Genomic DNA, 14898 nt, shown 5'->3' with positions numbered 1-14898 from the left:
GCAGGTTGGGAGGAAAATTTAGAAATTGGCCAATGGTTTGGAACAAAATTAGGGTCTATGAGATGGCTTGAACAAGGCATTAGATCCTCCACATTGAATGTTGAACTAATCCCCATGCGAGGTGGAAGATCTATCACATACGCATTGGACCCAATCTTTTTCAGAATCTTAAATGGTCCAGCACTACGTGCTTGTAACTTCTTAACGGTACCTTGTGGTAGCCGTTCTGACCTCATCCTAACCATTACATAATCACCCTCGTTAAATTCTTGAATTCTACGATGTCAGTCAGCTGAAATTTTGTATTGTTCATTACTAGCATTTATCCGCCTCCTAATCTCTGCATGCAACTCATGAATGTGATGAGAAAATGCATCGGCTGACTCTGAGGTCCTTTGGGTGACTGACATAGGTAACAAATCTATGGGTAGTCTAGGTTTATAACCACTAACAATCTCGAATGGACTCATACCCGTAGACCTATTAACTGAACTGTTATATGCAAACTCGGCGACTGGCAGGACTAAATCCAAAGTTTTAATGTGTTCACCCACCAAACGTCGTAGTAAATTTCCGAGACTTCGATTCACAACCTCAGTTTGGCCATGAGTTTGAGGATGGTAGGCAGACGAGAACTAGAGTCTCGTACCCATCATATGCCATAATGTCTTCCAAAAATAACTAGTAAACCGGACATCCCTGTCAGACACTATGGTCTTAGGCAAACCATGTAATCGAACTACCCCCTCAAAGAAAATCTTGGCTATGTTGGACGCATCTGAGGTTTTAGAACAAGGGAGAAAGTGAGCCATTTTTGAGGAACGGTCCACGACCATAAAAATGGAATCGTGCTTTTTAAATGTCTTGGGAAGTCCAAGCACGAAATCCATACTAATGTCTTGCCATGGTGCGTGTGGCACCGGCAATGGCGTGTACAATCCTGTGTTCTGCTTCTTCTATTTTGCCAGTTGACATGTTCGACGTTGTCCTAAAATTTTGGCTACGTCTTGCTTGAGACTTGGCCAATAAAATCGATCCTCCACTAAGGTGATGGTCTTATCTCGACCAAAATGGCCAGCAATACCTCCAGCATGAAGCTCCTAAACAAGGAAATCTCGGAGGGAAGTGCGGGGAATACAAAGTCGGTCTCCTTTGAAAAGGAAACCATCTTTTAGCACGAACTCACCCGAACTATGCTGGGCACCTAAGAGTGACACGTATGTTCCCCCAAAATCTAGACACATGGGATACTCGTCTTTCAATTGCTCAAACCCGACAACTTCTACACTCAAGGAGTTGAGCAATGTCACTCTCCTACTAAAGGCATCGGCTAGTTTGTTCTCGATCCCGGCTTTATGTTTCAGGACAAATGAATATTCCTGAAGAAACGCAGCCCACTTGGCATGCCTTGGGTTAAGCTTCTTTTGGGAATTCAAATACCTCAAAGCCTCGTGATCAGAAAACAAGACAAATTTTTGCGGTAGAAGATAATGACGCCAATGACGTAGCGATTGCACTACTGCATAAAATTCTTTGTCATAGGTGGAATACTTCTATTTTGCCTCATTCAGTTTCTCACTAAAATAGGCAACTGGATGACCCTCTTGGCTTAGTACTCCTATACCTATGCCTGAAGTATCACACGCTACTTCAAAGACTTTAGAAAAATCTGGAAGACGCATGACGGGAGCCTCTATCATCTTACCCTTAATATCTTTGAATGCCTTAGCTGCGGCCTTAGACCATATGAACTCTCCCTTTTTAATGCAATCAGTAATGGGAGCCATAATAGTGCTAAACCTTCGAATGAACCGACGATAAAATGTGGCTAAGTCATGAAAGCTTCTCACTTCATGTATGTTCCGCGGTTCAGGCCAGTCAACTATGGCCTTGACTTTTTCTAGATTTGCTCGCATCCCTACAGACGACACTATGAACCCTAAGAAGATAACTCTATCAAACAAGAACGAACATTTCATAAGGTTCGCACATAACCTCTCCGCCCTCAGGACACTACAGACCTGCCTCAAGTGGTCGAGATGCAGCTCTTTAGTGGTACTATATATGAGTATGTCATCAAAATAAACCACTAAGAACTTCCCCATAAAGGGTCTCAAAACTTGGGTCATCACACACATAAAAGCACTAGGTGCATTAGTCAAGCCAAAGGGCATGACCAGCCACTCGTACAACCCATCTTCATCTTGAAGGCTGTCTTTCACTCATCTCGTGGGCGTATACGTATCTGGTGATACCCGCTCTTGAGGTCGATCTTGGAAAAAATGGTGGATCTGGCCATCATGTCTAACATATCATCAAGCCTCGGTATTAGAAACCGATACTTAATCGTGATCTTATTAATGGCCCTACTATCCACACACATCCGCCACGTACCATCTTTCTTTGGCGTTAATAGCGCTGGTACGGCACACGGACTCATGCTTTCACGATTGAAACCTTTTTTGCAGGAGCTCATTTACCTGTCTATGCAACTCTCCATGCTCTGTAGGATTCATCCTGTAATGAGGAAGGTTCGGTAAAGTAGACCCCGGGACGAAATCAATGGCATGCTGGATATCCCGCATAGGTGGAAGCACATCCGGTAAATCCTCAGGGAATACATCACTGTACTCCTCAAGAACCAAAGTCACCTCAGGGGGTAATTCTACATGAACCTCGGGTGTAACTTCCCCAGCCATTAGGGCGTACACCGTCGAATCATCCTCTGTCTCTTTCTCAAACTCTTTTGCATTTATGATATGTAGAGACTTCTGAATAGATTTCCTCACATCCTTCCTTGACTCACTCGTTTTCACATCCCTAACCTTGTCCATGTGGCTCTTGGGTGGCAACGGATTAATCTTGATTTTCATGCCCTCATGCATGAATGTATACATGTTCGAGCGACCAAAAATCGTGACATCTCCATCGTATAACCACGGCCTCCCTAGAATGATGTGACCTACATCCATAGGTAAAACATCACACCACAACATGTCTTTATATGAACTGATTTGGATGGGGACTAAACACTGCTAGGACACAGGCATAGAAGACGTGTTAACCCAAGAAACCTTGTAGGGTTGAGGGTGAGGAATGGACTTCAAACCCAAACGAGTGGCTGTGCTAGCTAAGACCACGTTGGTGCAACTACCACTATCCACGATGACTTTGCAATTTTTGTCACCGCTCTTGATAAACATGTAGAAAATTGTGCTTCTGCGCCAATCATCACTCTCTTTAGCCTGCGCTAAAGCACATCTAACTACAGCTAATGGTGCAGATTCTGGTTCTTCTGCATAATCATGAGCACCTATCTCTGGATGATATTCCTCAACTTCATATTCACCCATGTCATCCGCATTTTCATTTGACTCATCTATGACTAAGGCTTTCCCGCGAGTTTTTGCCGTGCACTAGTATGCGAAATGACCTGTACCTCCACACTCATAACATCTCAAATGACTACCACTGCTAGGATTGGCACCAAGGACACCTTTTCCTTTATCGTCATTAGGCTTAGGCGGTGCACTAGCCTGTGCCCTGGGCTGACTTCCAATGTTAGGTTTGGTTCCCTGAAAACCAGATCTAACAGTAGAGTATTGGGACTCAAAGCGCCTCGTGACAGGAGACTTTAGTTAAAGCTCTAACTCCTGTACAACTTGGTAAGCCTGATCCAAGTCACTCACTGCATGGGTCATAAGCTCACGCTGCAGATCCACGCGAAGGCCCACCTTGAAACGTGCCAGCGTTACTAAGGGATCTTCCTGAATATCACACCGAATTATATACTCCTCAAATTTTGTGATGTAATCTGCAACCGACATAGATCCTTGGCGTAATGCTTGCCATTGATCTAGGAACTTTTGATGGTAAGAGAGAGGAAGATATTTTTCCTTTAATAACACCATCTCTACCCAATGTGCGACTGGGACACCTCCTGATCTCTTGATCTTACGCTCCGTATTTGTCCAAAACAATTTAGCTTGACCCACAAGTTTCATTTTCACAAACCGCACCTGTCGGTTCGCAGACATCTCATACCATTCGAAATAATAGTCCATATCCGCTAACCAATTAAAGAATGCTTTTGGGTCAAGACGCCCATCAAAATTATGAGCATCTACTTTAACACTCTTTAAGACCCTCTCATCGACATCATAACAGTCTTGATACTCGACAGCGGGCTGCGGATTTCGCGCCCCTCCACGTCCTACCCCTCGGTCACGTGCTCCACGACCTCTACCACGATTTCCTACCCGTTCCTCAACTACTCCCCCTACGTGAGACTATTCATCCCCTCCAATGTCGGAGATTTCTCTTAGGGATGCTTCTATCTGATCCATACGGGTATTCATGTTCCTAGATTGTGCCTCAATGGCGGCCAAACGTTGGTTGATCGTGTTCAGCATCTCAGTCAACTGTTCCATATTGAAAATCGGGTGTAAACCAAATCCTCTACCAGTCCAAGTGGGCATACACAATAAGACTCAACTTAGGTTTCCTAAAACACGACTGTAGGAGATTGTTGTGACACAAGACTATAGACACCAATGATCCTAACCTTTAGAATGATGCAAATGTGGAAAAATTCAGATCTAGACTCTCTTTCTTTTTTCTTTTTTTTTTTGCAAATCTGAAAATTTCTGATCTAGACTCTATATGCGATGCATGAAACCTTAAAAGAAAATCAAAATAAAAATAAAAATCTAGACTCTTGTTAACTCGATCTAAGACGACCCAATGCAAGAACCTAAGATCTGATACCAAAATTTGATGTAGGACGACCTAATACAACCTTAAATGAGCATGGTATATGAAAGGGGCAGATTTATGCAATGTAAAAAAATAAAATAAAATATCAGCCTTATACATCATAAAACAAGAACGAAATAAGGTTAATATAGTATTGATTATGGCCATCCATCACAAACACGAAGTATTGAATCTTAAAATTTGAGTTTAGTTGGATCCGGCGAAAGATAGAACTTTCGTCTTGCAATAGGTCAATCATGAACAAGTGACCAAATTGTAGGGTTTGGAAGAAAATTTCCTTGTTTCTAGAATAAATGTTTTTTTTTTTTGGAGACGGGAGGGTGAAAATTGCTTCATTTCTTTAAACTTTAACATAATTGTGAACATTTAGATATTAACTTAAAATTGAATTTGAATAAGCATGATGTGTTTTTTAATGTTTTTTTCTCTCGTAATGCCTTGTGGTTGCAGGGTTTGTAATTTGTAGGCACTAAAAAGGATTTGGAAAGTTTGATCTGACTAATGGTATTGGAACTTTCTTATTTTGTGCTTCTCATTTTCTTGTGAGGGGAAAGAATGATAGGAAAAAAAGAAAAAAGAAAAAAGAAGGTATTCTTCTAGTTTTTTCTTCCTACTTTTGAAGTCAAAATCATTAATATCCTTGCTTTTTTTATTTTTTATTTTTATTTTTCTAATTTTTAGTTATAAGCAACTTGTTCAATTTGGGAGTTCTCTAATTCCCATTCTTCGTTGCATTTTCTTCATCTGAATCTTTTATGCATGAATAACAAGTTTCAAGTTTTGGGGTATCTGGTTGTATTTAAAATTTGGACTTCTCATTCTCTATTGAGAGGAAAATGGAGATATTAGAGATGACCTTCAGGAAGGTATTTGTCCTCTATCATATATTAGATTCTAATTTTCGAGGGCTGTTGTTTTTCTTAGATTCTAATTTTTGAGGGTTGTTCATCTATTTTTTCAGCTCATTGTAGGGCATTCTGTCTCAAGCTGCCATCTCCCCTCATCTAAGGTGAGTTGCTCTCGCTACATGCCTTTGCAGATCACACATGCTCTAAGGTTCTTTCCATCGAGTTTGAATTTCATTTTCATTGTCGTCAGCTAGGGTTCTTTTTTAGTAGAATATGATAACAGTTTCAGGGTTTGGTGCTTGAACCCTGATTCATGGAGAGCTCATTGAAGATTGGGATTTTTACGTGGATTTCTTAGTGGTTTTATTTCTGGGCAGAATCATGGAATTTGTTCAGTTCAATTGAATAATTTGTGGCTTTTTTTTTTTTTTTTTTTTTTTGGTTTGAAAATTTATGAAAGATTTGATTTTCAATTGTTTGGAATATTGTTTAGGTCAGTTTGATTTTCAGAGTAGGATCGATGCATTGTATGGAAACAGTAGACACTAAACAACTCACTGGTTACCATCCCTTGTCTTCACACACAGGTGGCCTACTTTGTGGACTAGCTGGATTGTTATGCCACTGCATCAACTGAATGGATCCTTTTTTAAAAATGGGATTCGAGGCTTTTGAATTGTGATGTGTACTGAATGTTTGACAAAATGCCAAAGGAGACACGCATACCAAATGTTTGATATGATTACTAACAGAAACTTGGCTTTTTGTAACATAGGGATTAGGGGATGTTACTTTGTAGTTTGTGAACTTCTGCTTGTATATGCCGGTCACAGGTGGCCTGATTGCATCATCATATTGTTTGTGAATGAAGTTACCTACCCTGTTTAATTTGGAATGCATCAGTAGTCGTCTGCTCTTTCCTGCCTAGAGTGGGTCCTCTGTGACCACGGTCCTCATTTCTGCTTTAAAGATTCTGACTTAAATCTTGTTTGGGGCTCATTTTAGGTGTGAAGTTGCTATGATGCCTCTTGCTTATTTATAAGAAAGTATCTAGTGCTAGATGCTACTATCTTAGTTATCTCAGGTACGTAAGACCCTTAACATAGCACATATGTATGAGATCAAAACTGTTCATCTATTGTACCCTACTGTGCATTTTTGTTTCCTTTGAATTTGAGTTCTTTACAAATGATTTTCAAACTGATATGTACGACGTCTAATAGAGCTTTGAATCAGGTTCAGATCAGAATCTGGTTTCTTTTTCTTTTTCTTTTTTCTTTTTTTTTTTTGCCTTTTACCCTTTGTTTCAGGTTGAGAAGTTTTTAGAGATTTTAGAGGATAATGCTTGTTGATGCTTCAGCTGATGAGAGTTCACCTCAAAGAGGAGCATGCTGCTATTTTTTTTTTGTTGCTTTTTTAAACTAACCAGCTTCTATAATCAACAGATATGCTGTATTTTCTACTTCGAACTACTGTGACTAGGTAATCAAATTACTTGTAGGTATTTCTTAATTATGAATTACATTTGATTGTTGTGTGAACATTATCTGGAATGTGCTCGACTTCTTTTGTCGAATGAATTTTTGTATTAGCATTAACCTTCAATGTAGCTCTTCAACTGTTAAGTTCTTGAGTACCATGTATAAAGCATAGACAAAAAAAAAAAAAAAAAAAATCACAATTGGAAGGTAATATGATCCATCTGAATTTTCCCTTTGCATTTAGACCAATTGCTTTCTTAATTTTTAATCATTTTCTGTAGCCATAAATTAGGTAGTTAGGATTGCTTGATCAGTGTGATATTTAGACATGCCTCATCCACAATGGGACCTACAATTTGGATGGTCTAGAGTAATACATTAGCGCAAGATCTAAGGAGGATGAGCCACCCCAATTTTTCAAATGGTGCAAACTAACATTGGACTCTGGGCTCTTTTTTTTTATATGATATACATCCACATTCTTTCATTTTTTTTCAATGATTGTGGTTGCTATGTCACCAGACCAGCAAATCTCAAACCTAGGTGATGAGCCAGCGAGTAGGTGTCATGAGTCATGACCATGGTCCAAAACTTTGAAGAACATACTAAAATTTTGAAAGACACGTGTATCTTATAGTCTTGTCTTAGAGTGCATGTTGTGGCTTCACTACTATTTGCTGAATTGCTTGGCGACTTGTTATGCCTCAAGAGAGGTCAATATTCGTCCACCATCTAGCCTCCACTACTTTCTGGCTTTGAAACCTTCCTAGTCTCTTTTTTGTTTTTTTTGGTCATCAGTGCCATGCTGCATGGGCCTGTGTTCATCATCCTAAGCTGGCCTTTTGCATTCTGCAAGGGTTTCTGACAGAAAAATAGAAAGTGACTTCCCATGTGGCGTATCTTTTTCTTCAGATGTACCCTTAAGCTGCAGCAACGTTCTTGCAACCTAACAGATGATGTTAAGTTTTAGACATCAGCGGTCGTAAAGAATTGTGTTGTAGAAATTCCGGAGGTGTTTGTTTTGAACAAGCAGAACAGTCAATTTATTAAACATCTTCTTATATTCTTTTAATCCAAGTGATTGGGTATTTGAGAAATCAGTAGTCTACTATGAATAGATAGGTGATGTCTATAAAATGGAGAAAGAAACTTTGGTATTCTCGTGACAAAATGTGCTTTCCTTGTAACGCATCCATCTTTACCTTGAAACTAATGGTATTCTGTGACTATGCCATCGAGGAATTTTCACATGGCTCCTTGCACTCTCCTTGCACTCCTATGCAATTTGGTGAACAAGTATTTGGGGACGTTTGGATGCGTATGAGCATGATATACATGCATTCGGAAATATACTGAATCCCTTAACAGTTGTATGCTTGTTCATTTCAATATATTAATTGATTTTCATTTTCCGTAGTCCTTTCATTTATGGTGTTCTCTCGTTTCGTGGGCTGCAGGTTAAGAAGATTTGCTAGGATTCAAGGTATTCAATGCTCATTGGGCCCATGACCAGCCTTATACAGACCAAACACAACCAACCATGCAACAATCCTTTAGTGCAGAACTTTTTGCTGATATTTTTAGTTGAACAAGAGAATTAGGAATTTATGTCAATTCAATCTCTCTTTTCATTCTTTTAGTGGAAATAGTTCTTGGGCAATGTTTTCTATTAGCCAGACTAATCTCATAGGAAACAAATAGATGAAGTACATTCTATCATGGCTAGGTGGCAACCTGGGATTGGGTAATATATAATCAATTTTTTATGGAAATACAAAATTTATATGTTTGGAATTTTGGTAGTATATCTGATTTTGATTTCATCGACTTTCTCAAATAGCTTGGTTGGTTTGTCTTAGGAGAAATAGGTATATCTAGTTTCGGATGTGCGCGTTGACAAGGCAATTCATTTTCATTATATATATTTTTAAATTTAATGAGAAATGTTTAAAACACCGACGGCGTCGCCCACAGCCGTCAGAAACGTTGAAGGGGAAACCAGCATAGGATCTCATTTCCCGACGGATCGTCCGACGGCTAAAAGCCGTCGGAGAATGCCATTGCCGACGATTATTAGCCGTCTGCGTTGCCCTTTTTTTCGTAGTGTTTCCTTGTCTACTGAAGAACCCAAGTGTGGAATTGGGTTCAAACAGTTTAAAGTCAAGGAGTGGTAGCAAGCCTACATCATGACAATGGTGGCAATAACAAGTGACCAATCAAATACGCAACTGCAGCCTTCGAGGAAGGCAATAAAGTGTTGGTCACGAGCAATAGGCGCTTTGAGAGAGGAAATAGGAATTTGAAAAAAACTTATGATGTACCATTGCCTTCTTAATCACTCTTATTTAAAAAATGATATTTTTTTGACTTCTTGACATGTTTGTTCTCTTAAACTTGCAGATGGGTGCCAATGCTGCTTGGTTGAATGATGTGTAGACAGAGGCTAGATATAGCTGTATTGGCCAAGTTAGGAGTGGACCACATGGATGATTTATTTTTAATATATTCAGACTATTTTCAACTTATTGTTGTAAATATTATATATGTTTTATTGTAAAATCGTACAATATTTGTTTAATATTCATTTTTAATTGTACTGTAATATTTTTTTAGGTTTCAAACATTATAAAAATATAGATTTCAATCGAAAAATAAAAATAAAAAAAATTTACTGCCAAAAGTAAGTGGTTGCACAGCTTTTATTGGTGGGTGCTTCCTAAATAAGAAAGGGTTCAAAACTATTCCTAATAAGGAAAAATATCTTTCCTAAAATACTATTCCAAAAATTTAAGAAGGGTTTAGAACTATCTCAATAATTGAAAGTTCCAGTGATATAATAGATCGGTGACCCGACATTTGTAAAAGAAAAAAAGGGATAGGTCTTTTCAATATTCCTTGATCTCAAGGAGGATCTTTTTCTTGATTTGTTCAGCAGAGATTTGATTGTTCCAATCAATTTTTTATTCATAGTTGTAAGTTCTCACGACCTAATAGCCTGTTCTCCCCTGTCCGAATAGGAGGGTCAATTCCTTCCCTTACAACCATACTTCAAAGCTTTTGAACTCATACAGCTTAGCATCTTAATCTACTATATCTAAATAAATAAGATTTCTTGTAAATCTCTCTCATTTTTTCTTGAGTTAACTAGAAGACGTGGTTTATTAAATTTGAAACGGTACCCAAAATGGTTTTCAACCTTTCCTAAATAGCTTTGGTGTACTGTATTAGATCCTGTGATTTTTTATTATTTTTTTTCTTTCATTTTGGAGGATTTTTAACGTAAAAAATCTTAGTGCCTCTTTTACCTGTTATATATTGGATGATATACTTGTTTGAGTTAGAAGTAATTATTTTTCATCAAATCTCACCCTATTGTAAATCTTATTTGATTTACACATATTAGGGAAATGAGTTGTTTTCCCCCACACGTTTTCTTTAGTTTAGACCACCTGAGATTTCCATCTGCTTCATTTTTGGGCTCATTCCCTGTTCTAGAAGAACATATGGACGGCCTAGATATAGAATGCATGCAACAATGTGGGCCTCATAAGTAAGGGCCGCACGTCTTGGTTGAGCCCGGGGCGCACCTAATCTGCTCCCTCTTACTTGAAGAAGTTCTCGAGACCCATACAAACCACGTACTGATGATCATGACCGTTGGATTATTTTAAAACCATCAATGTATAACATCACAAACAAACAATTCCTGTAAAGTATCATGGAGCCTTGCCCACCTATTGAGCAGCTTCAACGTTCTGATTGAACAGTCCAAAAGCATGACTAACGGCGCTGAAGCCCCCATCAATCACGAAATTTTGGCCACTCACGTATCCAGACTCATCGCTTCCAAAGTAGAGAGCAGCCAAGGCAATGTCCTCTTCCTTTAGTGCAACCCCATGCAGGTTAGTTAAACCACGCATCCGACGGTTGATCTCTTCCGGGTCAATCTTAGCGTACGGCTTGATCAATGATGAGACGATAAGGAACGGTGAGATGCAGTTCACCCTAATCCCGAACATTCCGAGCTCGGCAGCGGCGCTTTTCGTGAGCCCTACAAGTGCATGCTTTGATGCAACGTATGCATGAGATGCAACGCCTCCGATGACAGACGCCACACTTCCATTGTTGATGATGCTACCTCTTTGGGCTGGGACCATGACGCGGGCCGCGTGCTTGGTACCCAAGAAAGCCCCTCGAACGTTGACGTCGAGGACCCTATCGAAGTCAGCTGCTTCATTGTCAGTGATCTTCGACTTCCGTGGGTCCAGGGCGCCGGCGTTGTTGAACATGATGTCCAGCTTACCGAACTTGGAGACGGTGCTGTCGACGGCGTCCCTGATGTTTTCTTCAATTGCGACGTCGCAGTGTACAAATGATGCGTCGGCCCCGATGTCGTTGCACACCGATTGGCCTACATTGTCTTGGATATCGGCGATGACGACTTTGGCCCTGTGTTTTGTGAACAATCTGGCCGTGGACTTGCCGATCCCGGCAGCCCCACCGGTGATTAATGCCACCTTCCCTTCTAATCTGTTGATTTAAATGACCATAGTCATCAAGTAGAGCGGGTCCCGGATAATTTCATGGCTAAGATGACTAGAAAAGGCCAAATTGGAGGCGGAAGTTATCCGGACTGTCAGAACTTAAAACAGGCATACCTCGCAAACCGGATTGAGTTATTCAACATGTGATCTGGACTATCAAAACTTAAAACAAACTATCAGAACTTAAAAATGGGCGTATCTCACAAATATACCAGATTGAGTTATTCGACATGCCATATATGATTTTGGGTAGGACGTACTATTTTAGCCACCCAACTGCTATGCTGAGTTGCCCAAGCAGAATTTGCGAGATCCCATCGGATCATCAACGGTCCAAATTCCTTATTATTGTCATTTTTATTATTTTTAGTAAGTTTTAATTTGGAAAGTTCTTTCAAAGTTTAGTATCCCTATTTAAAGGGTTGTAAGCTCTTTTATTTCAATCATCAATTAATTTACTGATTTTCTAAAAATTATTTTTTATTTTCTTCTTTTCTTGCTTGGAACAGTTATCCTTTGAGGAAGACCGAGCTCGACCTCAACACGTCCTTCCCAAGTCATCATCCATATTGGGTGCAGTTATCCCCAAAACCAGCATCAAGTGAGCCACGCATGGATGATAAAAATCCATGATCAGATGTAAAGATAACCAATGGTCTATGTTCAACGTACAATTGTGGCCCACATGTGGTCCATGTTGTCATATGTGGCTCAGATGGCCTTCAGGAGAGAGGCGAAGGGTGAGTTTGGTTGCACCAAATATTATGTTTTAGTGTAACCAAACTCACCCTAAACAAACGCTCATTTTATGATATTTTATGATACTAAAGGAAAATAGGGAAATTTTCAAGTATGCTTGTGGTTATACATGAGGATGTATGGACCGCCTAATAAGTGGAATTTTTTTTTGTACGTTCATCTATACAGTATGGGGCTACCTTATGCACTGCTTAGATGGGTAAAAAATTTGTTAGGTTGGCCGTTGGCACCACTTAGATGGCACCATTGCTGCAAGAAATGGTGGGTCCGAACACTCTGGGGGTTTTAGAGTGAACATGCAAGTAGGGTCCATAGCCCAATTTACTCAAACCGTTGATATTGTGGGCCAAACTATGTGGGCCGTGAAACAAAATTCTCTTACATGGGAAAAGTACTATCATTCTTCTTTTGGATGGATAATGGTAGCCGTAAATCGTGTGTTTGTCAGACAGTAGATACACAGTAGGGGACGCGGATTTCCTGCCAAAGCCTTTGGCAGCAAGTTCCTGCGCTGTAAGCGTTAGTAGGACCACCGTAATGTTTGTGAGAAATCTATCCCGTTTATCTGTTTTGTGAGCTTATTTTAGGACTTGAGACCAAAAGTGAGCAGGATTCAATACTCAAGTGTCCTGCACTAAAGGAAAAGGTGGGTAGGGAAATTCCTACCACTGCAACCTCCCTGGGTTAATGGTGATGTTTACATGCCATCTATACCATTCATAATGCCATTCCTACTGGGATGCCCAATGAATATTTCAACTAAGGATGCTCAATCCTCACGCTTTTCGCCCACTTGAGTCTTCGATGCGGCTCATTTTTGTCCCCATGTCCTAAAATGAGCTCAAAAAACGGAAGTGTGGATTTTTCACAAACATCACGGTAGGCTTCACCTAAGCTCCTTCACAAGGATGCTGGGTGGTGCCCAATGTGAGAAATCCATTCCATCCATCCGTTTTTGCAAGCTCATTTTAGAACGTGCGACCAACAACAGGTATATAGAAAGCTCAAGTTAGTCGGACTAAAAGAAAAATTGGGGAAAGAAATTTCTACCGTTGAAACCTTCCTATGATCCACCTTGATGTTTATATGCTATCCAAACAGTTTATTAGGTCTTTTCCAATGGGATGAAGTGAAAAAACGAAAAAGATAGCCTGATACAAAACTTTCCTGGCCATGAGAATGCTTCAATGGTGCTCATTGAATGCCCACTATTTCCTCTCGTGTGGCCCACTTGAGTGTTGGATACACCTAAATTTTGGTCTCACATCTAAAATAAGCTCAAAAAATGGATGGATGGGGTGGATTTCTCACAAATATATCGGTGAGCCCCACCTAGCATCCTTGCGCAGGAAATCAGCGTCCCTTGCAAACCCATGAAGAAGCCTTGCTCGTAAGGCTCATCTTAGGGGTGGCAGCTAGCCCGGCCCGGGCTTGAAATCTAGTCCTAGTGTCTGGGCTAGGACAGGCCCAGAGCCAACGATAAATAGCCCAGTGGATTCATCAAGTGGGCCACCATGATAAAATAAAAATGGATGGTTTAAAGACACTTGTCGAATCCGGGTCATGTTTCAATGATCCAAAGCCTTAGATGATGGGAGTCTTTAATTAGATGAAGTATACCAAAAAGAATTCTTCGATGACTAATTTCAAATCATTGATCATTTAGATATTTTTATCCCTACCGGCTCGACCTAGCCCTCAGTCACTGTAATTACTGTGATGATGGGCATTATAGTCATGTTTTTATACCATTGATCATTCAGAGATATATATATTTTTTCTACTGACCGAAGGTGGCCCGTAAAACTCTCGGTATTCAATAACAATAACAATAGCTATAGCAGTCACTGTAATTACTTTTACGCTACAGGTTCAATCCTCATTAGGTGTGGTAATGGCCTCGTTTGGGGTGGGCTGGGAAAGGCCTAACCCCGGCTCACCCCATGCGGGGCCATTAGTACACCTAATGAGAATTGATGCTCAGGGAAGTGTTTACCTTCTTCCAATGGAAGCTAGAATTTTGCTGCCACTCATTTTCTTCTACTTGGTACAAACTTCTTCTTCTGTGTGTTTGGCTTCTGGTTTTCTTTTCATTTTTGGGCTTATTTATTGACAAATGAAGAGCCGGAGGGGCTGGTCCAACCAACAATTAGTATAGGAAAATAATCAAGTGATTTTATTATTATTATTATTTTGCAACCATTGTGGTGCAACTACCTTTGTGGGCCCCACCATAATGTGTTGATGACATCCACTCCGACTATATATAATTCACGCCTTTTCATGTTTGGCCATGTACGCCCTTTAATGTTTGGCCATGTACGTAAACATCATGTATCAATCCATGACTCAGGTGGGACACACCGTTAGGAACACTTGGGAGGGCATGTCCTCCTCCTCCCAACTGTTCTTAATATTGTGGCCCACCTAAGTCATGGATTGGTCTGTTTTTTAGGCTGATAGCCAAATGAAGAATGGCATGCGTGATGA

At 40.1% G+C, this 14898-nt stretch overlaps 2 protein-coding genes and 1 long non-coding RNA gene across 5 annotated transcripts; 1 reads left to right on the top strand and 2 right to left on the bottom strand.

The window, feature by feature from the left end:
• Positions 1–2444: 2444 nt before the first annotated feature.
• LOC131234614 (uncharacterized) lies at positions 2445–3353 on the bottom strand. The gene is made up of 2 exons (XM_058231546.1): positions 3260–3353; positions 2445–2962 (listed from the first exon to the last, which is right to left on the bottom strand). The coding sequence occupies exons 1-2, from the start codon at positions 3351–3353 to the stop codon at positions 2445–2447; spliced, it is 612 nt and encodes a 203-aa protein (XP_058087529.1).
• A 2073-nt stretch (positions 3354–5426) lies between these two features.
• On the top strand, positions 5427–8777 carry LOC131235441 (uncharacterized). Of its 3 annotated transcripts, none has more exons than XR_009166132.1 (4): positions 5427–5642; positions 6630–6708; positions 6935–7106; positions 8563–8777. It is a non-coding gene; the product is annotated as an uncharacterized LOC131235441 (long non-coding RNA). The 3 variants fall into 3 exon arrangements; XR_009166131.1 differs by having other exon boundaries at positions 5427–5785; XR_009166130.1 differs by lacking the exon at positions 5427–5642 and having other exon boundaries at positions 5819–6708; positions 6861–7106.
• A 1852-nt stretch (positions 8778–10629) lies between these two features.
• LOC131235497 (secoisolariciresinol dehydrogenase-like) lies at positions 10630–14490 on the bottom strand. The gene is made up of 2 exons (XM_058232683.1): positions 14405–14490; positions 10630–11635 (listed from the first exon to the last, which is right to left on the bottom strand). Exons 1-2 carry the CDS (start codon positions 14440–14442, stop codon positions 10840–10842), a joined length of 834 nt encoding a protein of 277 aa, XP_058088666.1. The 5' UTR covers positions 14443–14490; the 3' UTR covers positions 10630–10839.
• Between the last annotated feature and the right edge of the window lie 408 nt (positions 14491–14898).

Source organism: Magnolia sinica, chromosome 19 (assembly GCF_029962835.1).
Source record: "Magnolia sinica isolate HGM2019 chromosome 19, MsV1, whole genome shotgun sequence".
In the NCBI taxonomy this organism is placed as follows: Eukaryota; Viridiplantae; Streptophyta; class Magnoliopsida; order Magnoliales; family Magnoliaceae; genus Magnolia; species Magnolia sinica.
Note: the sequence above shows the minus strand (reverse complement) of the source record. Positions and strands in the feature narration are given on the sequence as shown.